General features: G+C 47.1%; 2 protein-coding genes and 1 long non-coding RNA gene across 4 annotated transcripts in view; 1 reads left to right on the plus strand and 2 right to left on the minus strand.

Moving 5' to 3' along the window:
• The first annotated feature begins 240 nt into the window (after positions 1-240).
• On the plus strand, positions 241-17,552 carry LOC117029023 (uncharacterized). Its single transcript, XR_004424172.1, has 3 exons — positions 241-499; positions 8,906-8,976; positions 17,415-17,552. It is a non-coding gene; the product is annotated as an uncharacterized LOC117029023 (long non-coding RNA).
• A 377-nt stretch (positions 17,553-17,929) lies between these two features.
• On the minus strand, positions 17,930-21,405 carry KCNA6 (potassium voltage-gated channel subfamily A member 6). Its single transcript, XM_033117993.1, has one exon. The coding sequence runs from the start codon at positions 19,587-19,589 to the stop codon at positions 17,997-17,999; it is 1,593 nt and encodes a 530-aa protein (XP_032973884.1). The 5' UTR covers positions 19,590-21,405; the 3' UTR covers positions 17,930-17,996.
• A 1,011-nt stretch (positions 21,406-22,416) lies between these two features.
• The window catches only part of GALNT8 (polypeptide N-acetylgalactosaminyltransferase 8), an 83,644-nt gene continuing 78,503 nt past the window's right edge, over positions 22,417-27,557 (minus strand). The window contains exons 12-13 of one of the 2 annotated variants that reach the window (XR_004424171.1): positions 27,316-27,515; positions 22,417-22,453 (exon numbers count right to left, since the gene is read on the minus strand). The gene's annotated coding sequence lies outside the window, so the exon portion shown is untranslated. Of the gene's footprint in view, positions 22,454-26,730; positions 27,516-27,557 lie in introns of those variants that run through there. The other variant, XR_004424170.1, reaches the window with a different exon arrangement.

Consider the following 27,557-nt stretch of genomic DNA (forward strand, 5'->3'; position numbering starts at 1 on the left):
ACATGGCAGCAGCAATTGGCTAGGTGGTGGCGTGGTCTCAGTTAGATGGCTGCTGACGGCTAAATAAAGGGAAGTCAGGGGAATAAGCATTTGATCTCTTCCCTCCGGGGCTGCTCTGCTACCTGCATTGCCTATGAGGCAAAACCCCGCCTCCTCCCACCACTCCTCCCAGCCTCCCAGGGAGAGAGGCTGCAGGATTCTGACACAGAAAGCCTGCAGTCGCTGGGAACTTCTCCAGGACACAGCCTGTGCGAGGGAAAGGGTTTGCATGCGGAGAGAAAGAGTAAGGGAAACAGAGTCATTGGTTTGAGTCAGGTGGGAATTTGAGCCAATAGTTGGTTGCTGGTGGAGGGTGGTGGAGGGGTCCATGCAGTGACCGGGTTGTTTTCCTTCCCCTGCTCTGCCTGGTTAAGCGCCAATCCATTCCAGATGTCCAGACTGGGGACTCACCACTGCAGGAGCCTCGAGCCCCCACGGCGGCCGCACAGGAAGGACTCAGGTGGGCCTTAAGGCTGTTTGGGAGCAGGATGGGAGACGGAGTGGGTGCAGGGGAGAGAAGCTTCAGTGAGAATGTGAGCATTCATCCAGGACAGGAGATGACAGCTGGGGAGATGGGAATTGGCCACGGGCAGCTGTGCTGCAGGTGACCCTCCATGCTCCTGTGAGGCACTGCGCGTGCTGCAGACGACCAGCAGTGAAGGGCTAATCTGGGGGCCAAAGGTCAGACGGCTGTGGGTGGCAGGCACCGTCCAGGTCCCCAGGTCTTTTGTGCCTCAGTGCCATTATCTAACTGCTGAGTGGGATGGAGTTTGGGAGAGAGACCTAACTGCACATTTCACAGAGGGCTCCCAGGGGAAGAGGAGTGGCTGCAGTAGAAGGGCTGTGGATGAGGATGAAAAGAAAGGGCTTCCCGAGTCAACACTAGGAGAGGCAGCTGAGGGAGGCTAATGTGATTTCATCCTGGAAGATCCTCAGGGAGTGGGAGGCTGCCCTTCTGCAAAGGGCTAGGCTGGGCAGAGAACAGCTACTGCTGACTGAGGGAGAGGCTGTGCAACCTTGGGTAACTCAGTCAACGTCTCTGGGCCAAGGTCAATCATCATAAAGCCTTCTCTCCTGACCTTAGTGGATTGTTATGATATTCCATTGTGAAAGAGATGTGTAAAATGTGAAGTGCACTTACATGTAAAGGTGTCAAATCATTATCGTCAGAAATTCTCAGACTAGTGGTTCCCACCTCTGGCTGTGCACTAAAATCTCTTGAGAAGCTTTTTTTAAAATGCTGCACTTGGACTTCACCCTAAATCAGTTATTCAAATTGGGGAAGGAGTAAGATGAGACAGCAGAAGGGACAGGAAATGGTACTTTTAAGAAATGCTTTTCAGGTGATTGTGATGGCCTATGAAAGTTGAGGCCCACTGCCTAGACTCCCCAAACTTCCTGAAGATAATCACTTGGAGCACGTCTTTAAAATGCAAGTTCTTGGCTTTTCTCAGATCTGATGAATCCGAGTTTCAAGGAGGGCTGGCCATCTGTATATTGAGCAAGTTTTAATGCAAGCAGCATGGACGTGCCATTCCAGGGGCGAGGTGTCAATTCTCTCCTTTCCGACACAATGAGGAGTCAGACCCAGAACGCTCTTGACAGCACGGGCAGAGCAGCTTAGGAAGGGGACGTGTCCTGCTTGGATAATATGTACAGACATGTGCTCCTGGGCCCGGCCGCACTGGACGACCACATCCAATCCCATTCCTGCTCCACTGGCTGACAGTCCAATTATTATAATGACAAATTTCCCAGCCAAAGAGCCTGAGAACCTTCAGATAAAAAGGAAACCATGATGAGTAATCTGTAACGAATAACACAGATTATGAGTGTTTTATTATTTTGTCAATGGGTTGTCCAGGCTTTCCTGCTTCACACTCTCTGCTGACTCTTCCATTTATAAGATTATATAAACACACACACACACGCACACACGCATTCACGCAACCTCATTAAACACACAAATGGGGGGATGAAGAGGCAACTGTGTTATTGTGGAACAACGCGAGTGTCGAATTGAAGAATGCAGATGATGCTAGGACTGAAAGGTACCCGAGGGATTAGGTTCACTTTAGTTCTTTCCTCTCATAGGGGCAGTGTCAGCACAGCAGTTAAGAGCCAGGACTCTGGGACCAGACTGCCTGGGTTCAAATCCCACCACCCTACTTACTGGCTGTGGGACTTAGGGCAAGCTATTTCTGTTAAGTGGAAATACGACTGAGACTGCTAGGAAGCTTAAATGAGTTAGTACATCCAAAGCTCCTACTAGCAACATTCCTGCTTGCTGAGAAGTGTTTTCTGCTCTTAATGAGTGTGGTTTCTGTTATAGGTGAGGAAACTGAAGTCTAGGAAATGATTTCGTCAATTTGTCATATTTCTTTGACTGTTGTGGGAATACAACCTAAGGAAATAGGCATAAATGTGAACAAATACCTGTACTGACAATGGTCACTGTAGCTTCATTTAGAAGAACAAACTGAATGTCCAACCTTGGGGATAGTTACCAAAATCATGATGCATCTGTGGGGGCTTATGTAATCATTGCATGAGAAAATTAGAGACATGATATGAAATTTTTTAAATGAAATACAATATGATCTCTATAGAGATACAGATACAAACTAAGACAGAGCTAGTCTAGAAGAAAAACCCAACAAAATGCCAACACTGGATGTCTCTGGTTGTGGGATTATGGGGACTTTTATGCTCTTCCTTATGCTTTTCTGAAGTACACTAATTTTCCATAATGATCAGATATTACTTTTAAAGTCAGAAAATAAAATGTTTGTTTCGAGCAATTTGCTCAAGGCTGAATAGCATACCAGGACCCACACAGGCTCCTTTCCAGGTTTCTGCTGCTTCATCAGCCTGCGCTGGCAGTAGGAAGGGAAGCTCAATGGATGAGGGGATGGCCGAACACCAAAAAGCACCCACACTGGTGCAGCCGTGTGGGATGGGGACCCAGCTCAGAGGGCCCCTGGTTTAGACGCACGGTGCCAGCTCCCAGGGCTGAGCTAGAAGGGCAGAGCTAGACACTTTCTACCCAGCCAAGAATTTTCTGTCCAGAGCCACTGCGTGGCACCCAATCCAACGCCTGCCCTGGGGGCCACTGCCCTGTCTGAGGATTCCAAAGAATTGTACCAATTTTTCTTTCCTGTGTCTTTTTAACAGACTCCCTGGAAAGTAGAAAGCCAGAGACCCGGGGAATACTGGTTATACCCCTGCTGCTCTGCTTTCTCCTGCTTTTCCTTACTATAGAAGCGCCTTTCCTTTCAGTGTCCAACATTTTTCCAATCATGATGCCAAGGTGCTGACACAGCCCAAAGCAAGGAATGTTTATTTTGCAACTTTAAAATAAAAAATGACCTGGAATCACTTAATAATTCAGATAGAACTCGTCTAAGAAAAATAAGAAGCAGGAAGGCAGGCAGGCAGGAAGGAAGGAGGGACGAAAAGTAAGAGAAAAGCAGACAAAAGAAATTTCTCACTTTGGTATTACATGAAAATTATTACATCTCTTTCAAAACTTTGCTGTAAGCTGCTCAGTACATTTTTAAGCGTTATGTTCTGATCTTTGTAAAATAAGAGGCTGGTGTAGATGAGGCCTGAAATTCAGTGATTTTATATAATGTTGAAATTTTAGTAACTCCAGCTCTCTTTTTAAAGATCATTCTGGTGGCAAAAACCAAGCAATCAAGTTTGCCACGTCATCAGGGGAACCATCCGTACATTTAATGAATAAGCTATAGGATATTCAAGCAAAAACTCAAAAATTGTCTGATTCAACCATCTCACTGTACAGATGAAGATACGAGGCCAGAGAATAATACTAACAGCTAACATTTGCTGAGTGCCAGGCAAGTGACTTGCTCAGGGTCACACAGCAGGGTAGTGACAAACCCAGAATTAGATGCTTCCCCCACCTTCCCCACAGTTCACTTGTTCTGACTTTTGGTGGATTTAAAATGATGAAAGAAGCAATCAGATATCAAAAACTCCTCCTCAGCCCAAGATGTCCAGAAAAGGAGCAGGTTCAAAGGCAATGACAGGTCAAGAATAGCTAGGCCCTCTCTCCTTTTTACCTCTGAGCACAGAAGGGAAACCTTGGAAGAAAGAATTGAGTCTGAGCCAGCAGGTGGAGGAGCAGACAAGGGTATCAGACCTTCCTGCGGTCAGCAGAGTGGAGTCAAAGGTAAGAGCCCTGAGCAGCACAAAGAGCACAGAGTGGAAATAGCTTTCCAGAGGCCTTAAATTCGAGCGCTGGAGGGACCAGATCCCACAGGGAGGCACCAGTGCCTGAAGTACCTTGGGAGAAAGTGTGTCGCACCTGAGAGCAGTATGTAGGAAAACGAGAAAGAAAACTGGGAAACCTGGTTACTTAGAGTTCATGACTAGTATTTCTTTGCGTCTTCCACAGATTGTGACTGAGATTTTATACGTATGATCATTAATTAGTAAAGGTACGCTTGAATGTTTTCATTAAAAGTCGAGTTTAGTTAGAAAAGTACTCCTGCATAGAAATGCATGTTCCCATCTTTTATTTGGTTAACAACATACATGGAAATTAGACTGTTACTCCATAAGCGAACATCATAAGTAAGTCTTCTGTCTGGAGAAGTGTCTCTGAAGTGTGGACATTTGCCAGCAAAATAGAAACTCTAAATCTAACAAATAAAACTAACTCTTACAGTTACTTTTCCCAAAGACTTCTCTTTAAGAAGGCTTTGAAGGGCAAGAGGGGAAAGGATATCTTCTTTCACGGTACCCAGAGCCTTATCAAAACACTGATTCTATGTCTCTGCACAACTCAAGAGGGGTGAAGAAAAGCTACAAAAATGGTCCATTTGAGAAAACCTTTAAGGGCTGAGGTTCCATGACTCAAATCCATCACAAGGAGTTTTATATTTCTTTGAGTTTCTCAAAATGTATTCCTTAGATTACAGTTTTTGTGGGATGTGACTAGAAGTTACCCCAGAAAGGGTCAAAAAAATGAAATAGGTTTATTTGCTGCATGATTTGTCAGTGCCTTTAATCTTTTGTTCATATACATTGTGTCTCTCCAAGAGGCAGTGTTTCTGAAATGTAGTGCCTGGGGATTCTTTTTCCATGGGATTGTCGTGTCAGATGAGCATTCTGTAGATCACATTTGAGGAACTCTGGCATAAGGAATTATTCTAGATAATATGGTCAGTCGAGTAGCCATATCAGTAAAGGACAAAATGGGAGGAAGGAAGTTAAAAGTACACAGGCGATGTGTAACCAAGACAGGAAGAAAACATTCTTACAACAAAGGGGTGAAGCTCCAACACACACAGCTTGAAGGAGTCTCAGTTATGGATTCTCTCTCTCTGGGGATGTTTCAGAAGAGGTCTGGGATAATCAGGAACTTTTTCTATTGCGGGGCAGAGTAATGGGTTCCGTGATTTTTGGAAGCCTCTTCCAGCTCAATTATTCCACATCATCTTGTCTTATTCTCTACTTACATATCAAGTGAGTTCAGCTGATGTCCTTGCAAATTAAATAATTCCTGAAATGTTGTCCGTAAGGAAATATATTATCTGTGAATTGAGTCATATTTTCCACTGACTTGTATTGCAATTCCAAAGAAGAACGTCGACCCCAAATATATCGACACTTAGGGACACTTATGGACCTGCTGGGCACTCGAGGAAACATTCTACTGGGTCCTGAGCAGTCAGTCTCCTTACAGCTCCCTCTCCGGAAGTCAGGCAAGGTAAGGGCTGCGCCACAGGATCTTCCCACACTCACGTATTCCACCTCTCAGTTAATTCCCAAGTGAGTTGGATGTTCTCACTGCTCCTAGGGATTTTGAATGGATAAGTCACTTCATTGCTTATGTTCTTTTTATAGAAATTTGTCCGAATTCCTGGATCTCCTCTTCTGCTGGCTTTTTTAGCATGGAGAAGCTCTCAGTCTAAAAGGGTATTAAAGCTCTTTGCATGAGTCACCTTTGTCAAAACCAAGTACTTCAGGATTGAATAGGCTAATCATGCTCTGTGTTAGGTCAGAAAATAGAAACCTACAGAGTGAGAGAAACGACTGCATATATATTTCCCCAAAGAGTTTGACTTCCAAGGGCTTTGAGTGGTTTCAGCTGTTCCTAAAGATTGGGCGATTGTCAGAGGCCTTGCCGGGCCTCAGTAGCCACTGAAACAGGCAGAGAAGAACGAGACCATGGAAATCATAACCCACTTTTATTGGATACTTAAACATGCCAGGCACTGTGATGCACCCTGGTTAGCATTATCTCATTTAATTCTACTGGCCACCCCGAGGGACGTTACATTAACAGCCCAATTTTACAGAGAAGAAAACCAAGGCTCAGAGAAGATCCCCAAGTTCCCAGGGCCACATAGTTACCCAGCCTGTGGGTGGTAGCACTGGACTCTGACTCCTGGGGGGCCCGACATCACCCCCGTCCTATATGGTTAACAGAGACGAGGGACTCAGAACTGTGTCTCGGTTCCCCCATCCCACCTCTCCCCATAGGCAGGCATGATAGAAATGCCGTGCTGCACTGGGTTGCAAATTCTTCACCCAGAGAGTCAAAATGCAGTAAGAAAAAAAAAGAGGAAATGGTAAGAGAGTTTCTTAGAGTTCCCACTTTTGAACACATATTTAGAAAAATATCCCCTAGTTCCTCCAATGAATAAAAAGCCTCTTTCTTTCTCAAATCTGGTCAGCAATCTCCATCATTTCTACTAACACAGCATTCCTTTTCCTTCCAGTGGAGGAAAGAATTATGAGTATGAAGTATGGCGTAAACCAGTTGAAGTTCATTTTTCTACAGACTATATACTCTTTTTCAAATTTACTGTATACGTTTTTAAAACCTAAAAGGCCCCCTTTTAGTAAAAAGCACCTCTGATAGGAAAAATATTTTAATTTTTTTATACACACACACACTCAATTCATGTCAAAAACAATAACTTTTCAGAAGTGTACTTATTGGGAAAAAGTGAGGCAGACAGGCATTAAGATGTAAGGTCTGGGATGGATTTTCTTTAAGCCTCATGTAATTTTTATGCACTCCTGCAAAGGGCAAATTGGGGGCGGTGGGATGGTGGGGCGGTTATACATCCTTTTAACTTTGGGTTTTCAGAAGTGAAAGCTGTCTCCACTGAGGGGTGACCCATGTGAAATCTATTTCTCTCTTGGAATCCTAAGGATTTTGAGCTGGCTCTAGCCTGAAATGCTGTTGAGACTGCCCTCCTGAATTCTGGCCCTGAAATATTTTAATGAAATTACAGGTCAACCTAGGAAAAGAGGAGAGCCTTTCTCATCTCTCTCCCAAGGCAAAATGTTGGACACGGTTCCAACTACAGTCACTTAACTTTTGACCAATAACATTCACAGACAGGAGAGTCCACCCGAGAGCCAAAACTGACGGGGTAAAATCTAGGAAGAGAGGCAAGAAAGGATCTGGGGTGACCATGTCACACAGACACCTGACAGCCGCAGAGCCCGTGGCTGGGCGCCAACCATTCCCCGGGAGAGCCACACATCACTTAGGAATCCCCACTCTTTACTCTCTCGCATCCCATCCCACCAGCAGGAGCAGAGTGATGGCTCATTGGCTGACATCAGAGAAGAAGGAGGTCATCCTCAAATAAGAAATATCCAAATACCCAAGTTTGCCTTTTTCTCATTTTAATCATTTTAGAGCGAAATCCTTAATTGCATCACATATTGCCCTGCCGTCTTCACTTGACGAAGGACAAAACTTAGCATGTTCTTGATTCCTCTGAGGTTCCTGCTCTCCATGCAACCACATAATTCTGTCTGCCTTCCGGAGTTGTGACTGTCTCCTCCCCAGGCTGTCAGCCCTCACTATGTGTTTCTGACAACCAAACCTACCTCTTCCCCATTTAATAGTCCACCGTGACTCGGTTAAATGAGATCATACAGAAAGTCTTTCAAGAGCAGTCATGCACCAGTGTCCCACAGGGTCACCTGATGCAGCAGGGTGGGTGTAGTTTCCCTAAACACTACACCCTTCAGTCGTTGATTTTGTAATCTGCGGTAGAAATGCACACAGAGGAAAGTGTTTCCCACCTACAAGAAAAACAACGCTGTGCGCACAACGCAAATGACAGACGGCCCGGCCTGGTGGCACTAGGCAAAAGAGAACCCACTCCCCAGTGAAGAGGGCAGCTGTGCTCAGCCCCTGCTGACTGATGTTGGAGAGTCGAAATGCAGTAACAACGAGACCAGACCTTTAGTTTTTCGAGGGAAACCAAAAACCCAGCACTGCATGTGCCATCTTCCAATATTTACTGTATGTTTTTCCAGCTTTATTGAGATATAATTGTCATATCTGGTATTTCTGAACATGGTGTCATATTTGCCCCAGAAGTCACATATTTAGGACCTGTTATCAAGTGTAACCTGCAGTTTTAGGCTGGGTGCTCTGGGATTGCTATTTGGAATTCTGCAGGCATGGAAAACCATGACCAGAGGGTTACAGATGCAGAAAAAAATAAATAAATAAAACAAAAGCAATCATACTTCCAGATGAGCAGAAGACAGCTAATAGGATTCTGGCTGGGTGTGGCTGAGGGCATGGGCTGCACATGCACACATGTGAGTGCCGCTCTAGGGCAAATGGGAGCCCTCCTGAGCAGAGAGCAGTCCTGCAGGGCACGCACGCTATTTGCTCCAGCACGCCAGACTTTCTTTCCAGCAATGCCAAATTGCCTCCAAGCAGCAAGCAGCTGGGGAGCATCTGTCTGATTTATGGCCCAGCTACCATGGCTTCTGGAAACTTTGTTCTCCCTGACCCTAGTCCAATGATTTATAAAAGAGACCTGTAACCCAACAATAACTTCTCTTTCTCTACCAGGGCAACAAAGTACAGAGAAGAGTCTAGAAGCTGATTCTGTTTCCCAGGGCATCAGAAGTCAGCACTTGTGGGTAAGATGCTAACTTTCTACATTCCTCCCTTCTTCTATAAAATACAGAAGTCTCAAGTAACCTCCTGCTTTCCAACCTATGACAGTTTCCTGCAGCCCAGTCCCTAAATTTAACAGAAAAAGCAAAGCAAAGCCCTGGAAGTTTAAATCTCCGTGAGATTTGAAGCCCAGGGCGTGTCTGCCCAGGCCACAGCCTATACACAAGCCTCTCTGCCCAACGCAGAATACCTTTGGTACTCAACAGAGTAACAGTTATTAACCCTTCCTTAAAAATCCAGGAGCTGGTTCTCTGATCAGGATTTCTCTAGCTAGGCCTGCTGCCTCTGTACCTCGGAAAGTCAGGAGAGAAAGATGAAATTAAAAAGCACTTAATTCCACTTCCTGTGGACAGGTCAGTTAAGGAGTTAGGTTGGGTGGGAAATGAATCAAGTTGGTTTAAAAAAATGGTTAAATGATCCTTAGTTTTCCAATTTCCACAGAAAAATATCCTGAGGTTGGAGTCAGAAAATGGGAGTCCCAGCTCTGCCCCTTACTGCCGGTGCGATTGTGGGCTGGTCATTCCACTTCTTGGCAGCAGATGCCTCCTTCACAAAGGAGGGTTTCCAGCCCCTTCCAGCTCTCGGGTTCTGTCCATCTGCGACCCTCCTAAACGCCCTTCGCAGTGCTCTTGTGCTCGTGGGAAGGGGTGAGGAAGATTCCTCACTCAACTTTGGTTGGAAATTCACTGTTGAAAAAACTACTGCCCATATATCCATCCTATTCTTACAAGATATGTTCAAGTTGCATTTCTATATATTATGTCACATCTGAGGTGCAGTTATTTAAAGAGATTCTGCTGTGAAGCCTCTAGGCAAAGAGCCTTCTGGTAAAATAGCTACTTATGCTCAGTCAATTTTTTATGTCATATTTCATTTTGGTGTTTGTTTCAGAGAGCAAAACTGAAGTCACCGGGACCCTGTCTTTCTTTGAGAATACAGGTGGTCCCAGCCCTAGCCTGTGGCTATTCGGTGTCACTGAGCCCCCTCAGCTGCCTGGCAGAGGGAAAGCCTTCTCTGCTGAGAGTTCATTTCCTGCTAAACCCTTTAACTTGCAGCCTCATTTGAGCCTCAAACCTCACAAAAAGCAAATGGAATTAGCTTCCTTATTTTGCAGATGACAAAACTGAAGCTTGGAGAGGTTAAATGAGGTGCAGCTAATAAATGGTGATTCAGACCCAACTCTCACGGCAAGCAATCCAAGAAGCTCCGAATTCAGGATGGCAGTGGGGCAGACCCACTGCGCTGCCCTGGGCAAGGTCCTCCTGGGGAGCTCAGTGGCTGTGGGAATGAGAGGGTGCATAGAGCATCTGGCCTGAGCAGGGACCCCACAATGGGAGCTGAGGCAGCCGCTCTCTAGTCACAGTGGAAGCCAAGGATCACCCACAGGAGTAGGGGACCTGGCTTGTTCTGACTCTGGGGTCTCCTGTCTCCTCCACCTGAAAGGAGGAAAGCGTAGCTGAAACACACCCAAAGAATGTCACAGGGCATCCCCCACCTGCAAAATGAGGGGTGAGGACACAGTGGGATGTGAAGGTGGCTGGGGAACAGAGGGGGACACTGAGGAAAAGGACCAGTGGAGGTGGGATTTTGAAAGCCACTGGAACAGTGTACGAAAACTCTGAGCAGGGGGTCTGGCTTTCGGATTCTGTCCCTAGGGCGAACTGTGAGACCCTGCATTAGTCCCAAGGAGGAAGACGTGAGGAAGTATGTAAAGAAGGCTCTAGTGGAGGACCAACCCCTGGGGACGTTAACACGTGAGGTGAGGAGAACAGTGACGGTAGTGAGAAAAGGCTCTGTAGAATGATGTATAGGTAGCTATGTGCTGTCAGAGCCCCATTGGGAAAAACACACAGGACACCTGCTAGTTTTCCATCAGACATAAACTGGCATGCAAATAAAAGCCCACGTACATTTTCAAGAACCACGAACTCATTCTGTCTTCTTGCTTAGTACCAATCAGAACCTCACGGCATTCTGTTCTAATTCTCTCTCTCCTGAGGACAACGGACCACACATTAGCAGTGTGCCCTTGAACATGCCCTCTGAGCGTCAACTGTCTCATCTGCCAGAGGAAAACAATGCCTCGCCTATTACCTCATTTAGTTGTTGTAGGATAATAATAGCCGATCTTTGCATTATGCTTACATGTAACAATATGTACAAGGAGGCCCATTTCATCCTCAAAATCGGTACTCTTATTATCCCCCCCACTTGACAGAGAGGGAAACTGAGGCACAGTGTGGTTTCAGAACTTGCTTAATGTCACCCAGCAGGTAAGTGGCAGAGGTGGGATTTGAACCCAGAAAATCTGGCCCACAGTCCATGCTCCTAACCTCTTTGGGATATGACGTGGTGTCTGAAAGCACTGAGCATGTTTTAAATGAAGGGCAGATTCTCCTTCTTGTTAGGATTACCCCCACCGGGGAGGATGAGAGTGGTGGGAACTCACCAGGCGAGAACGGCACCTCAGCATCAGATCTACGACCCGGCTAGCCAGGTGCGGGGCTTCCTGGAAGAGAGGGAAGGAATGGCGCGTCCTCCGGCCCCTCCCAGCCGCAGGACTGTCTTCCTATGTTCTTTTTCAAAGCAAAGCATCTCTGCTGCCAAGAGCGGGTTTGTCTGTCTCTTGGAGACAGCGGTTGTCAAGACTGGGAGAACAGCAAGCATGTCAAAAATAGCAGCGCCAGCAGACTGCGTGGCTGCAATTTCCTTCTGAAATGTCGGCTTTGCTCTCGCCAAAGAGCCGGGGTCTGTCTGTGCTCCCTGCAGCCTGCAGCTGAGGCTGCTGAAGGTTCCAAGATGTTTGCTAGGGGCAGGCAGAGTGTCTGCCAGAGCCCATGACAGACAAGGGGAAAATCTTCTTCACAGTAACAGTGATGAGATTGGAGTTGTGTTTAATTTTTTTTTGTGTGTGTGTCATTAAACCCCACCAGGGCTAGGCCCCAAATAGGCTAACTGATAGCCAAGTTGAGACCAGTGTTATTGATACTGGCTATAGTGTCAGCCCCTTTTATTCTTTTGTTCTGGAAACGAGGGAGTCACTGTTCTGTTTGGATCACCTTTCAAAGCAGTTGGCGCTAGGTTTCCACTCCTGCTTCGGGTGGCAAGGGGATGAGGACCAACAAAGGGTGAGGAGGCAGGGCGAACACCTTTCTCTGGGAGTTCAGAGCAAAGGGATGTGAAAGCCATGGCAGTCTCCAACCCCACAGAGACCTCGCATCCAGAGCAGGAAAGTGGTTCATGGAGGACTGTAACAGGAGAGCCAGGCACCCATCTGTCCTTATTCTCAGTGGCCTGAATCTGGGAAGCTCCCTCTCCCGCTAAAGCTCCCACCCAGCTCCAGGCCTGATTCTGCCATGAAGCATCTGTGCAACCGGAGGCAGCCAGGTATAAAGTGGGATGGAGAGAGGAAATCCTACCATTTAAAGAATGGATTTCTTTTCCTTCCCTAAGTGACCTTGACAAGCTAGAATTGAACCACACTTTGCTTCCTGGGGCAATAACCCATAGTCAAAAACAATCAGAGCTGGATAGCACTTCCAGCCAGCTTGTCCCAGGAGGACAATATTCTCTGGGAATCTATTTGGCATTCACGTAGAGATGCCAGGGGACAGAAATACTGCCAAGAGCAACGGCTCAGCCAGTGGAGAGAGGAAAGATAAGCCTCAGGACTGAAAGGTGTCATGTGAGGAAAAGCACCAAGGGGAGAGAAGGAAGGGGTTAGTAAGTGACAGCTGAGTCAGAGCAAAAGAGCAAAGTCTGATGAGCAACCACAGGGAAGGGGGAGCTAATGGAAGGCTGCTACCCCACTTCTTCTGTTTACCCAAAGCACCAAAGATTGCTGGAACCCCGTCATCAGGCTGTTAAGGGTTAATGACTGCTGCAGGGAGAACAAAGCTCCGCAGTTTCTTCAGGAATTCTGGGTTTACAGGTGCAGAGATTAGGTGGGATTGTTTGGTTTGTTTGTGGAGATTTTGCTGTTTTCTTTTTCCTTTCTTTCTTTTTTTTTTTTTTTTTTTTGCCAGCAAAGTGTAAGTTCCTCAGGCAAGTTCAACACCCTCGTCCCATGTAATGAATAATAACCACATACTTACTGTAGTTCCATACATGCTAATTATGTTCTGCATTTACCAAAAACGGTTTGCACTATCTTTAGAGTAAAAACAAACAAATATGCAAATCCAACCATGGTTAGTCAAAAACAAAACAAAACAACAACAAAAAAAACAAGTCTCTAAAGTGTCCCCATGTGGCAGAAGAAAGAAACTGTCATTCCACCCTGGGTATCCAGCCTGGTCCATCTTTAGAGATGCTAAACTTCTAGATTCGTAAAACCAAAACCATCCTCCCAGCCAAGATGTGACTCTCCCAGGTTATTCGCCTCTTGTCACGTTTTGTTCACAATCAATGATTTTTTTGGTTAATTTATAGTGTACTTTCACCACAGTCTTGTTTTAGGAAACTCCCATTACCCCCCAAAAGCTCCACCCCCAATGTCCTGATGAAGGTGGGACTTAACCCTATGCTCTATGACAGGGGTGTCCAAACTTGTGGCCTTCGGGCCAACTGTGGCCTGCAATCCATTTTTAATTGGCCCGCAGCAAGTTCCAAAAATATATTTAGTTTACTTAAATAAACCAGGTGAGGCAATACGTACTTCACCTCAAGTGAGTGGCCCGGCTGTTTGTGTATTTTACCGCATATGGCCGTTGGTAAAAAACGCTGAAAAAAGTTTGGACACTCCTGCTCTATGACCTCCAGCAAGGAGGGTGCACAGGCTCTCCTATAGACTGGTTGGTGGTGAATCATAATCCCTCTGGTCAAGAAGCATCCCGTACACCTTGCACTGCTGGGATTTATGTCCTAGCTTTTGTTCTGCCCTCAGTGCACAAGAGACAGCTGCGAGCTGAGAACCTTCAGCGGACTAAGGGCAGTCAGAAGGCCACCTGTGAGTTAAGGCTTTTTCCAGGCTAATTCCAATCTTATACCTTTCTAAGTCCTCTTTTCTCTGTTTATTTTACTATTTCTACTGTTCCTTTGTCTTGAATCTTTCTGTAAGCTGCTTAAGGTTGGGGGACCCGAAGGTGACTATATTTCAGTGCTATATGGCAGAGTATTTATCTCAGGTTCTCATTCTCTCTCTCTCTCATTCTCTCTCTCTCTCTCTCTCTCTCTCTCTCTCTCTCTCTCTCTCTCTCTCTCTCTCATCCTTGCAGGTTCAGGAAATTTCTGGGAGACATTTTTCTAAACCCATAGCAATCTCATATTGCTTTGTAAGGTCAGGACTTTCCCTCAGAGGTGAGCATGGTAGGAACGGACGGTATATGAGATGTCAGGTAAAAGGGGAATCCTCAGCTGGAGAACAATCTCCTTAGCAAACACTGCTAGTCTTAGAATTTATAGTGTGACCTCAGCAGAAATCCTGTAGGTTTTCCCAGCCACGGAAAAAATTGAAGAGGGAGAGAAAGATGGATAGAAAGAGACACACAGAAGGAAGAAGGCATTAAAATAACAGAAGGGAAAGTTGAAAAGAAAAAAATGCAGAGCAAGTGAGAATGAAAAGAAGGGGGAAATGCAAAGAAAAGAGATGATGAGAAAGGGTAGGGTGAGGCAGAAGTAAAGGAAGAGAAACAAGAAGGAAACTAAAATGGATGGAGTCAAAAAACATATACAGAAAGAGAGCAAGGTGGTTGCTGAGGACAGGGAATTCCAAACCCTGATTCTCCCAAATGCATGCTCTCCCACCTTCTCTCAACCCTTTCCCACCCTGAGTTCTAATTTGGCCCAAAGGACTGAGCCAGAAGGAAAATTCCCCAGCAATAAAACCTACCTCTGATGCAAAGACGGCCAGCTGTCCCTCTCGCTCCTTGGGGGTGATCAGGCCAAAGGAATATCCCACGTCTCTGCTGAGCCTGACAGATCCAGGAAGACTTCTGGGAACTGAGTCAAGTGTAAAGATGGCTTGAACACTGCCTTTGCTGGGACCTGTGAAATCGCCACTCCAGGTGTCGCAGCAACACAGGGTGCATATTTTCTTGGTGCTCAGGGCACAAAATCCACATAAAGAGGCTCAGAGTCAGAGAGGGATCATTTGGCAAAATCCTTCGCAGGAACTAGGTCAGGTCACAGCCTCTCAGTTTTTCTTCAACTTCTTAAGAACCACCTATGAAATTCTTCCCAGGAGCTAGACTGTTCCTTGGGGGAAAGAATGTCATTTCTTTCCATCTCTCTTAGAGCTGGGAGGAGCCTCTCTCTGAGGACATGAAAACTCCGTGACACTATTATGGACTAAAATTATTATGACTTTCTGCGATGCCCAGCCTGACTGCCTCTTGAGGAGCAAATCCCTCCAGCGCTCTGTGTGTCATTGTGAAAAAGATAATATTGACATTGGTTTAACAGGCAGTTGCTTAGCATTCAAGTTTCTGAAGACTCAGAGGTGAGATGAGGCAGCTTCAGTGACAGGGTGGGGAAATCAGGAAGAAAGGTCCAGGGTGAAAGTTTTGGGGACTTGGTTGCCTCTCATTTTCCAAAGGTCACACATCTCTGTTCTGGCACGACCAGCCCCTAACCCTTTATGCAGGAGATGTTCCCATTTCAGAAGCTGGGGGTATGTAGTCTTCTGTTCTTCCTTGCTGCCCAAATCAGAAGATAGAACGGTCTAGAGGTTGCTATGGCAACCAGAGTCCCTAGAGAGCCCGGCTCTCCACAAACCCCTTACTTTCAGGCATGCTCTGACTTGAAAAGGAAATGTTTTATTACATATGGTGATGAGGGTGATCACGTACAGGTACAGAGATACACTCCCACATGTTCCAACAGTTACCCCCGGGTGGGCCCTTCTCCAATAGCCAGGAGAAACTGAAGAGATTTGGAAAAGCAGCACTCTATGGCCTCAGAGCAGGTCTCTAAATCACGACCTCCCCTGTATCCTACTGTGTTCCAGGTTTGGAGAAGTCGAACTCCCCATGAGGGTGGTCCAGGGCCCTGGAAGGACCCCACTGAACCTGTCTAAAGAACAGCCTTCTTTCTGAAGCGTAAAAAGAAGACTAAGGCCCAGTTCGAGAGGCTGAGGAGGGAGTTAAGGAGCTAATGACCCAGAATGGTCTATTCTTGGGCTTTGGATCCAAGGCAGAAACTCTGGGAGGAGGCTTTGCCTATGGGAGATGGGAGACAGGGAAGTGAACTAAAACTCAAGTCCATTTTACAAAAATTCACACATTTGCATAGCATCATCCCCAGCTTCCCACATGAGTTTATTGGACTCCCCATGAGGTAGGGAGGGAAGACATTAATGTTCCCATTTAATGGGTGGGGAAACTGAGGCACAGAGAGGAACTGTGGTGCCAAAGTTACCCTGTAAGGCTGTGCCAAAATCCAGATTTAGAGCTGGCACTCACAGGAGCCACAGTGTCTCTAGAAAACCCTCAAAAGGCTGTCCCTCATAAGTTTCTCTTCGAGAAAATAATTTTAAAAAAAAAATTCTCATCAAAGAGTCTTAAAGTATAGATATAAAATTTAAAACACGTTAACAGTCCTTTCAGTTTCTGAGCTGTACCCAAAAGAGCTCAGAACAGTACATCACAGTTTATCAAGGCAACAAACAAATGACAATGTTACCAGGACAGAAATGAGGGGAAATGGGCAGTAGGCTGGAAGGCAAGAGTTTCACGATGGAAGAAAATGGCTTAGTCCAGGTGGTGACACCACCACATTACCTTACCAGTCTGAGCAAGTTGGCTGCAACTCCAAGGGGTGAATGTTTGCTTGACTCAGCAAAAAACCTCTAGCAGTGAGACTGTCAGCAAAGGAACAATGCTTCTTCCTTACTCTAAACCATCTAGTCCATCGCCCACAAGATGGGGAAAAAACCATGCTAGCATCCAATGTGTGCTTTTTTTACCTGTCTGCAGGTTTAAGCTGAAGTTTGTTTTAGAAAGCCTTCAACTATAATCCTAAATCAAATTCCCAGGAAGAAGGGTGCTGGGCTAGAGAGGTTGGGGGAAAGCGAGGGAGAGAAATTTGCCGTCAGGAACAGGATTCCTCTGCCCCTCTGAGATGACAATATCTGTTTAAGTGACACCTCCCTTCAGATATGTGGACATGCCAGTTGCTTGACTCTACTCAGCCATTTCTTCTGGCTCTGTGGTTCCCTTTTTCCAGTTCCTCTGCACAGGAAGGCACTTGCACAAAAAGAGTATTGGCTCTAAGAAGGAACCTTCCTGGAAGCTACAGAGAGTCGGGGAATGAGAGTGGGAAGGACTAAATGCAGACCAAAGACTGATGTGTACTATGCCAGAACACACCTGGGAAAATCCATCGGCCCCCTTTTTGTCAGGAACTGGCTTTAATGTCCTCCACATGGCCAAGTTTAATTGTAGTTTCTCTAATTCCATCCCAGATTAGAGATGAATAACGTACGCTGAAGCTGTGCAGCTAAAGGCTGCACCAACGGTCCTCCGCCAGACGGCCAGCAGGTGTTACCGAGCCCCGGAATACAACAGCCAGACGAGTACTGTTTCTATCCTCCAGTTGCTGTCAAATACCACCTGGCCAGAAGCTAAGGCGGGTGCATGACCCAAAGCAAAGGACACTAAGGAGAGAAACAGGACCCAGGTATAACCTGGTTTCCATCCTGTTGACATCTCTGTTCCTACAGATAATACAAGTCTCAGACATGAAAAATCAGAGTCTTGAGGGAAAGTCAGACAGAAATCTCATCCATGTAACAGAAGATGGGCATAACTGGGTGGCACCATTAGAATTTCAAAAACGTCACTTAGATGGATAAACCTTGAATACTGCAGGGACCAAGCAACAATGTTGACAGTCCAGGAATTTGGTCCTGGATGCCATGCACTGGGTGTAGGGGAAGGAGTCAGAAAGTCAACTGGAGCTCTGGTGAGATTCTGGAGAACGAGAAGAAGCCTAGGAGATTATTTGCTCAGTGTCACCCTTCTCGAGCAGGCCCTTCCTGCTTCAGTCAAACCTCAGTGAGCATTCTTTTCTCTGCATACATCCGATGTGGAGTGGGAAGGTAGCTGGGCCTACGTTCCCGGGTGGTCTCAGACAATTCAGGCTTGCCAAGTCCATTGTCAGCTGCCTTCAGGTCCGGTGCAGGCTGCCCACAAGTGACATGGGTGTACTGGCCTTGCTCCTCCTGCTCTGTCTCCCGGTGGTAGAAGTAGTTGAAGTTGGAGACAATGACGGGCACGGGCAGGGCAATGGTGAGGACCCCAGCGATGGCACACAGTGAGCCCACGATCTTGCCCCCCACTGTCATGGGGTACATGTCCCCGTAACCTACTGTGGTCATTGTAACCACTGCCCACCAAAATGCGTCCGGGATGCTGGGGAAGAGAGAGTCGTCGTCATCGGCCTCTGCGAAGTAGACAGCGCTGGAGAAGAGGATGACCCCGATGAAGAGGAAGAAGATGAGCAGGCCCAGCTCCCGCATGGAGGCCTGCAGCGTCTTGCCCAGGATCTGCAGCCCCTTGGAGTGGCGGGAGAGCTTGAAGATGCGGAACACCCGGACCAGGCGGATCACGCGGAGGATGGCCAGGGACATGGCCTGCTGCCCATTCTGGCCACCCCCTCCGCTAGCCGACTGCTGCTCCTGCTGCTGCACCAGCTCCGTGCCCAGGGTGATAAAGTAGGGGAAGATGGCCACCAAGTCAATGATGTTCATGATGTTGCGGAAGAAGGCTGGTTTGCTGGGGCAGGCGGAGAAGCGCACCAGGAGCTCAAAAGTGAACCAAACAATGCACAGGGTCTCCACCAGAAAGAAGGGGTCCGTAAAGAAGGAGCCCCCGAGAGTACTTAGCGAGCCTGAGCCTCCTGCCCCTACTCCCCCAGAGGTAATGCCAGGATGAAATGTATACGGATCGTCTTCGTCCTCCTCTTCCTCCTGACTCCCCCTGGAAATTGGAGAGACTCTGCTCACACCACCGCCATTGCTTCCACCTCGACCATCTGCACGGAACTGGGGCAAGGTCTCCAGGCAAAAGATGACGATGGAGATGAGAATGACCAACACGGAGACGATGGCGATGCCCCTGGCAGGACCAGAGCTCTCCGGGTACTCGAAGAGAAGCCACACCTGGCGCTGGAAGGGCTGGGAGGGCAGTGGCTTCTCATCCTCACCACCTTCGGGTAGGCAGCCCTCGTCCTCCCTGAAGGCCGCCAGGGCCTCGTCCCCCAATTGGTAGAAGCGGATCTCTTCCAGGAAGATGTCCAAGGGCACGTTGACGGGCCTCCGCAGCCGGCCCCCCGACTGGTAGTAGTAGAGGATGGCGTCGAAGCTGGGCCGGTTGCGGTCGAAGAAGTACTCGTTCCTCAGGGGGTCGAAGAAGCGGACGCGGCGGCCGGGGTCTCCCAGCAGCGTGTCCGGAAACAGCGACAGGGTGCGCAACTGTGTCTCAAAGCGCAGCCCGGAGATGTTGATCACCAGCCGCTCGCTACTACAGCAGCCCCCGCCTGCCCCGGCCTCCGGGAAGTCTCCCCCATCCTGTTGCTCCCCCTCCGGCCCACGGACCTCCCCCGGCGCCGCCAACGTAAGGGATTTCTCCGATCTCATGTCCCCTCCGCTGTGCGCTCCCGGTCACTAGGACAGCGCCCCCCGACACAAGCTCTGGAGCGCGGCAGCGCTTCCCCGCGCCAGGCTGCGCCCTATTTCTAGGGTGGGGCTCGCGCTCCTCGGAGCTAGGTGTCTGACCTGTGGTTGGGTCCGTGAGCCCCGAAGCCCTGGTCCCTGTAAGGCTGTCAGGGGAGGTGCCCTGGGCGCTGAGGACTTGGCTCCGCGCTTCCAGTTGTCCGCGCCTGGGTGCTAGCGCTTACTGGGATACCTGGAACCGCAAACTGGCGCGTGTGAAACTGGATGCCTGAAAAGACGCGTGGCTTCGTCCCACCGTGCCTGGGATTGGGCTCCGGGACGCAGGGGTCCGCCCTCCAGACCGGTGAGCACTCCCCAGCTCCCACTGCGCTTCTCCCACAGCTGAAGCCCCCCGGCAGCCGCGGGTACCCAAGCCCCAGATGCGCCTCCCTCCGGCTCCGCAAAGACTCCTGGCGGGGCTCCGGCCTCCGCCCTACGTCCACCGCGGTTCAATCTAGCCAAGGTCGCTGTTCCCGCGCCACAGCCGTCACCTCCTCCCTATGGGCCTTGCTGAAAGCCTCGTAGAGGGCTCTGGGGCTGTCTTGGCGCCGGGGCGCGGGGACCCACCTCCCCAACGCTCAAGCCTTCGCTGCAGCCGCTGCAGCTGCAGTGGCTCGGCTCTCCGCTCTGCCCTTCCTTCCCAACACTCACTAGCCAAGTGACGTGGCAGGCCCCGCCTGCTGCCCCCTCCCACCCCACTCCCACATCACACCCCTTGCCCAGCCAGGGGCTGCCGCCAGCCAGGGAGCTGTGGAAATAGACGCACAGTTGCCACAAGAGTAATCTTTCCCGCGCTCTTTGGGCACGCCTCTCCCCTTCGCACGTTCACATTCACGGCCCCCCTAAACGAGCAGCAGTGCCCTCACACCACACTCCCTCCTCCCCCGCAATCAGCTTTTCTCCGTCGGTTTACCGAGTCGACCTGCGCAGTGCCTTTCATCCAAAAGAAAACACACCCGGCCCCACCACACCGCACAGAGCTGTGCCTCCACTCTATCCAGTATTTAATGAAAACATCAAATTATATTTTGTCCTTCTGTGTACACAAAGACCCATTTACCAGCTTCTCCAATCTCCACTGAGAAATAAAAAGTATAGGAACCATTTTCGAGATGTCTTGAGAGCGTCCAATTTAAATTGTACTCCAGTGTAAATCCCCAAAGAACCCTGTACCCCTCTTTGCAAACCTGGGAGGACGAGGCTGCAAGTCTCCTAGGATTGCAACATGATAGTAGAGAAAGTGGTGGAAAGGCTCCCATTGCCTTTCCCGTCAGAAGTTTTCCACCGGAGTCCTAGGAACTTAGGCAGCCTGGGGGAAGGAAGAACCAGAAGGTGATGGCATCTCAGAGGTATGGTAATCCAGGGAAGTGCAGCCTAGAATTCATTTGCTCCCATCCTCCTTGGGAAGCCATGCAGAATGTCTGCTTATTGTGCAGACAAGAAAAGGGAGGAGAGGGTGAGTGGAAAGCGTATGCAAGAATGTTGATTTGAAAAAAAAAAAATCATAGCTAGGTTTACTGAGCATCTATTTTATGCCAGCCACAATCGAGGTGCTTTACCTGTACTCTCTCCCTCCGTCCTCGCAGCCCTGTGAGACAGATGGCCTCTGCTCTAGGTGGTGTTACAAGGATGTTGACCCACCTGCCGTATTTGGGTAGGGACCAAGGTTTGTTTTAACTCTCCAAGAGGGAGGCGGCAAGAACGATTTTCCATCCATTTCTGCCAGAGACTATATAGTATTCTGTCACTTTATCAGACATGTTAGGGGCTGGTGGAGGAGGATTGGTCTGATCTATTCAGACTGCCACTTACAGGTAGGGTTTACGTTTGCTTTACTGGGCCTCAGTTTTCCCCTTTTGGGGTGTCTGTGGCCAAAATTAATTGGCTTACAACTACAAGCGTTTTTGTGTCGCTTCTTTTGCATACTAGATGATTAGTAAAGGTTCATTGATGATAATGACGGAATGCTACGTAAAGGTACTCTCAAACCACAAGGTACTATGAAAGCTCTTGGCATGGCACAGAGGGTTTGAAAACCACAGTGGCTCCCTGGAGGTGGAGGGAGAGCAGGGAACTAAGCGATCTGGGTGTGTGAGGAAGAGGTCAGGTGGCGAGTGGGTGAGAGAGACACTAGCATCTCACTGAGTCTTCGTTCTCTAGTTTTGTCTGTCACCAGGCCTGCCAAGCCATAGTTTCTGCTTCCTGTCTGTGCTTGCTCTGTTAGTTTCCACTCCCTCCGCTCACCTTGCATGTTTCAATGAAAGGCGAGAGATAGTACCTGTTTTGAGTCACCCAGTTGATCATTTTCCTGTTTTCAGGGTATGTAATTAAGCAATTTGGACTTCACACAAGTAAGTTGCTCCATTCAAAAATAGTTTTTAAAGGAAAACAACAACAAATACAACATAAAAGATACTCTTTTACCCTTGTCCAATTATCAGTAATTACTTTCTAGGTTGCAAATGGATTCCTTGTGATTTCTTTTGTCTTTGTTTTCAAACTGTATAATGAAATATACATCGGCACGTTTGTCTTCATCATTGCCATTTTTATTCACGAGTTTATCAACTAGGCCAGTAATTCTTCAAAACAAACCTTGGAGAAACATGGGAAGGACCTGCATCCCTCCAGAAGGGCGCACAGTCTAATATGGTGGCAGGAACCACCACTGGACTATCCCTTGGGTTAAGCTTGCCAAGCTCCAAGCAGAGCTGATATCCTATGGTTGCCTTCACATCCGGCACAGGGCATGCCCCAAGAGAAGTTTCACTGTGCACGGAGAAGTTCCCCTGGAGGGAAAAGCCATTAGCAAATTCATGAACCAGAATTCTGTTTTTAGTTCTTTTGTGAAGGAGACTCATTTCTTAGCTTTAAGAAAAGCCCTGTGCCTCGGTCATTCCCCTCCAGCATTTATTAAGGGTGAGTAAGGTGACACCTTCAGAAGTGACAGTTCCCAGGTGAAGGAAGATGAGGCACAACCGCATCCACAGACAGCAAGATTTACCCAGCGTTCAGTGAGCACCGATGTCATGACAGCACAGATTTTTCTTGGTGTATCTAAATTCAGACACTTGCAATAATGGTAGGGGTCATTCAGTCATTTCACAAGCATTAATTGTGAAACTACTGGGCGCCCATCATGGTGTCAGGTGCTGGGGATTTAGGTGTGATCTAAACAAAATATCTGCTTTTATGAGTCTACATTTTCATTCAATAAATACATCACATTCTAGATAGAAGACTGTTAACAGAAAACAATAAAGATGATATTCATGTGTTGTAGTAAATGCTTTGAAGAAAATAAATGGGATGCTGTATCAGAAATGAACCAGGAGATTCAACTTTGACGAGAGTGGTTGGGAAAGTTCTCTTGGAAGAGATAATATCTCAATTGAGAATTCAAAGACAAGAATGAGCCAGCCATGCTAAAAGCCAGGGAAGAGCATTCTGGGCAGATGAGTGCCAAAGCCTTGAGCTAGAAGGGTCATGAGTGTTCAAGGACGATGAAGAAGGCCCTTTGCTGGGAGGAGATGGGGCGATGAGGAGGGATGTGAAAGATGAGACTGAAGAAGAAGCAAGGGGTACATTCTTGTAGGGTGAGGTGCTCAGGTTTTACCTAAAGGATGATGGATGTGAAGCCAATGATGGTTCTCAAGCAGAGGAGACACGGCACATAGAGGCTGTCGGGAAAATGAGTCACAAAGGGGCAAAAGAAAAAGTAGAAAGAGCAGGAAACTGCAGTAGTGTGGGGGGAAGATGATGGTGATTTGGACCATGGTAAGGTAGGATGAGTAGAGACAGAGTAGGGAGGAGGGGGGTAGGGGTAGAGAGGTGTTTAGGAGATGGAATAGCAGGAATTGATGAGGGATAGGACATGAGAATTAAACAACGAATGCCAGGATTTTTGTTGGAGCAACTAGGTGGGTTGGTGGTACCAGTTATTGAGAAAGGGGAGATGTGGGTTAAACAAGTTGGAAGCAATCAAGACGTTGTTTATAGACATATTAAACTGGAGAGGCAAATTAGACACCCAAATGAAGACATCAAGGAGGTGATGACTTGTTCAGGTCTGGAATATGGTAGAGAAATTTATGATTTATGAATTAAAGATATTTAGAAATATTCGAACCTAGGGCACTCAAGTCTTCCAGAGAGATAGAATATAGATCTTGAAGAGAAATATAACCAAGACCAAGTCCTTCCCAGTAGTCAACAATTTACAGTTCAAGTTCAGGAGGAAGAGGAGCCAGCAAAGGAGACCAAGGGGTTGTCATGAGGTGGGAGAAATATCAAGAGAAGGGGTCGTCAGAAACCGAGGACTGGGAGCAGACCCCAGGGCTCCCATCCTCCCAGGCCCAGGCTGACCGTCCAGCTGAACACAAGCATCATCAGATCAGGAGGACGTGGTGGGAAGAAAAAGGTGCCAGTAGGGAGGAATCGCCTAAAAGCAGGTGTATGTACCAACCGAGATGAGCACATGTAGTGTGGCACATATGTAATAACCATTTGTATTCATATCTCTGCCCTGGACCTTAAAATGTATTTATTCCAGGTATACAAATGATTGTTTTATTCTATTTTCCAGTCATCTTTTATTACATTTTTTACTTTGCTGTGTGTGTGTGTGTGTGTACGTCCCTGTCATAACCCCAACAGTATAAGCCTTTCAGTTTTCCTCTGGGGAGAGACGGCAGTGGTCATAAACTTAGCCTTGTTTCTCTGAGTAATCTCTGGGAATGGCTCTTTTCGCTACCCTATGGAAGGCCTCCGTGGAAGGAAAGAGTGGTAAGTGGCCAATTCCCTCAGTTCCTACTGAGTAAACACTTGTGCACGAGTATACACACACCCTCCCTAAGAGGAATCACCTCTGTCTGTAGCTTTCCACCATAGAAGGCAAACAGCACAGTGATGGCTGCGGGCAGGGGTGATGAGTCAGACACTGTCCCTCGTCTTTCTGTGTCACCTTCTGGCAGGGCTCCCTGCCCGAGTCCATCTTCAGGATGGCCAACGTGAAAGTTCCTCTGACCGGAACACAGTCCCTCACGACCCACCCCCCTTCTTCTTGGGTCATTTTTACTACTTCTCTTAACCTTCCCCCACTTTTCCTGCTGGGGAGGTGAGGGAAGGAAGTTTTCAATCCTGGAGGGAATGGAGAGGATAGTGGGTAATTCTATACCATGCATATATTTTTTGCTATTTTCCTTTTGTTCCCTTCCATCTACACACACACACACACACACACACACACACACACCCCACACAAATTTCATCATCTACATTAAAATCAATGTCTTGAACTTCAAAGGTTAATTTCCTGACCAAAGCACCCACTGATTCTACAAACTAATTCTATCTACCCACTTATGCTCACTGCTCACACTTTATAGGATAACTCATACACCTAAAGTCCCTTCTATTAATTTAGTCTTTGGAAGCCCCATGACCACTTCCCTCCTTCTGGGCTTTTCCTGGGGCTGAAGTGGACAGGGGGAAGGATAAATGCAACTATATATCCTATTGATAAGCATCATTTATAATTAGCTGCTTAGCCAAAGGTTTTGATGATGACGAAGATGATGCTGGTACCGGCTACAAAGTGGTGAGGGTGATGATGACGCTCCAGAATTCACTGGAGAAAAATCTAACAGCTTTTGCTTGAGTGAAGCTGTATCTTGAAAAAGGAATGCATTAGACATCTGTGCCATGCAAATCAACAGCGCTAGGAAATGACTAACCATGCCAAGAAACAAATCTGTGAAGAACTCCTTATCTTTCAGGGAGGATCCCAGGAGAGCTTCTTAGTCTCGTAAGTTTACAGACGGCGTCTTCGTCCCATTCCCCAACTGTAGCAGTCATTAGTGCTGTTTTCTAAATGTCTCCAGCTCCCTACTTATTCGAATCACGGGAATTGTACTCTCTAGCTCACTCGTGGTTGAACCAGGCAACGCGTTCTGATCGATGAATTGTAAGCAGAAGTGATATGTGTCACTTCTGGACCAAAACGTTCAGTTACCAAAGTGAATGCCTCCCGAGCTTTCAGCCACAATGTCCATCATCACTCAGGATGGTGGCCGTTCATGAGAGAGAGGTGGGTTCCAGAGTGAGGTGACATGGAACTCAGCCCCAGCCACAGCAATAGGAACGTTTCTGAGAGAGAAACAATCCTTTGTTGTTCTAATCCTCTGCTACTTGGGGATTGATTTGCTACCACAGCATAAGCTAAACTGATTCAGTAGTAGGACCCAGAAATGAGAAGCTGCTATAACTAAAAACCTAAAATTTGTGACATTGGCTCAGTGGCCAGATAATGGGCAGAGAATAAACTTCACAGAAATCTGTTAAAGGCAGTCCATGTCATGAATGACAAAATATTTGAAAAAATGTCAAATATTTGAAAAATTGTCAAATAGGCAGATAATTATACCTAAAAAGCATGCATATCTTGGAAGAGTTTCAAAAACAAATCGTTAGTATTGTATGGTGGCTACTATTGGCTGTCTCTGACAATATAAGGCAAAATATTGATGAGCTCAGAAAAGAATTGGCCAGTTAGCAAGTAGAGATGAAATGGACAAGAGAGTCCAGAAATATGGGGATTGACAGAGGCAACTATTTCTTCTCCCCAATAAGGAATAGACAAAACTTTAAAAAAGCCTCTGTGAAGAAAGGCTGATTGGTACTCAGGCTTGCTTCACGAAACAATTAAGCACAAGGCAAGAATGTCTATTGTTAATACCTCTGAATGGAATAAGGTGGTTTAGAGTGAAACCTAATTAAAATTGTAAAATGATAGCTTTCAGAAAAAAATCATTTGATTAGACAAAGTGGCTTAGGGGGAAAAAAATTAGAGGTTGGGCCTCCCACAGAAAAATGATAGACATAAACTATCTACCGTTAGGTTCATCTCAAGAAGAACCATGAGTGGTTATTGGCTGTCAGCACATACAGATGTCTAAACAAACAGGAAAAGCCTAAGGAGATTTAAGCCAGTCATACTGCCAAAGGAACCATGACTTGGACTAACCAGGTCATGACTGTTGAAGACTTGAAACAACCTTTAGGCCCCTAAATATTAATGGTCAAGAAGCAAGTCAAGAAAGCTGCTCAATCCCCGAGGAGGATATCGTTGGCAATGCCCATGTCAGGTCTGATCAAGGAAGATAACAAAGAAACAGGAACGTTTCAGAGGGAGAAAAAGCCAAAGGGCAGAGAAGAGGGGACTGGGAGCCCCTCCCAAGTGGTGAAATGAGGTCCTACTTTTGCTCAGTGACGTCTCAGAATCACTACAGACCAGCAATGGCTGCACTTCTTCCATCTTTCCCATTTTTGAATGGGAATATTTATTAAAGTTTTCCTATTCCATATCAACCCTTGTTTGTTGTATTGTGGGAAAAGAGAAGATAACTTGTCTTTTTGGTTCCCTATGTCTCTGAATTACGAAGAGCCACATTCACAACTGATGTAGAGACTAGAATATGTCACTCCCTAAAATGAAGACTACTTCATGATCCTAGAATTTCAACTTGGTACCAGGGCTAGATAGGGCTTTTGGGTTGTCTACTTTAGGGAGTGAGCAAGTATATTTTGTTTGTGGGAGCCAAACATTTTTTGAACAGAAGGGCAGTGGATGGTAGCGATTGTTGCTATTTACCAAATATTCCCAGCTGTCCACCTTCTGGGTACGTGGTAAGATTGTGTCTCTCCTGGTTCACCTATGGTTGAGCAGGATCATATGACTATTTCTGATAACTTGTGACGTGTGTCATATGTGGCCAGCAGTACTCAGTTGCCAGATCTTCTTCCTCTGCCTTAATGGTCCAGCACACTTGAGAAGGTGATTGTTCCACCAGCCTATGACCAGATTGAAAGAAATAAAACTGAGCCCCAAGAACA

This window comes from Rhinolophus ferrumequinum, chromosome 10 (assembly GCF_004115265.2).
Source record: "Rhinolophus ferrumequinum isolate MPI-CBG mRhiFer1 chromosome 10, mRhiFer1_v1.p, whole genome shotgun sequence".
Classification (NCBI taxonomy): Eukaryota; Metazoa; Chordata; class Mammalia; order Chiroptera; family Rhinolophidae; genus Rhinolophus; species Rhinolophus ferrumequinum.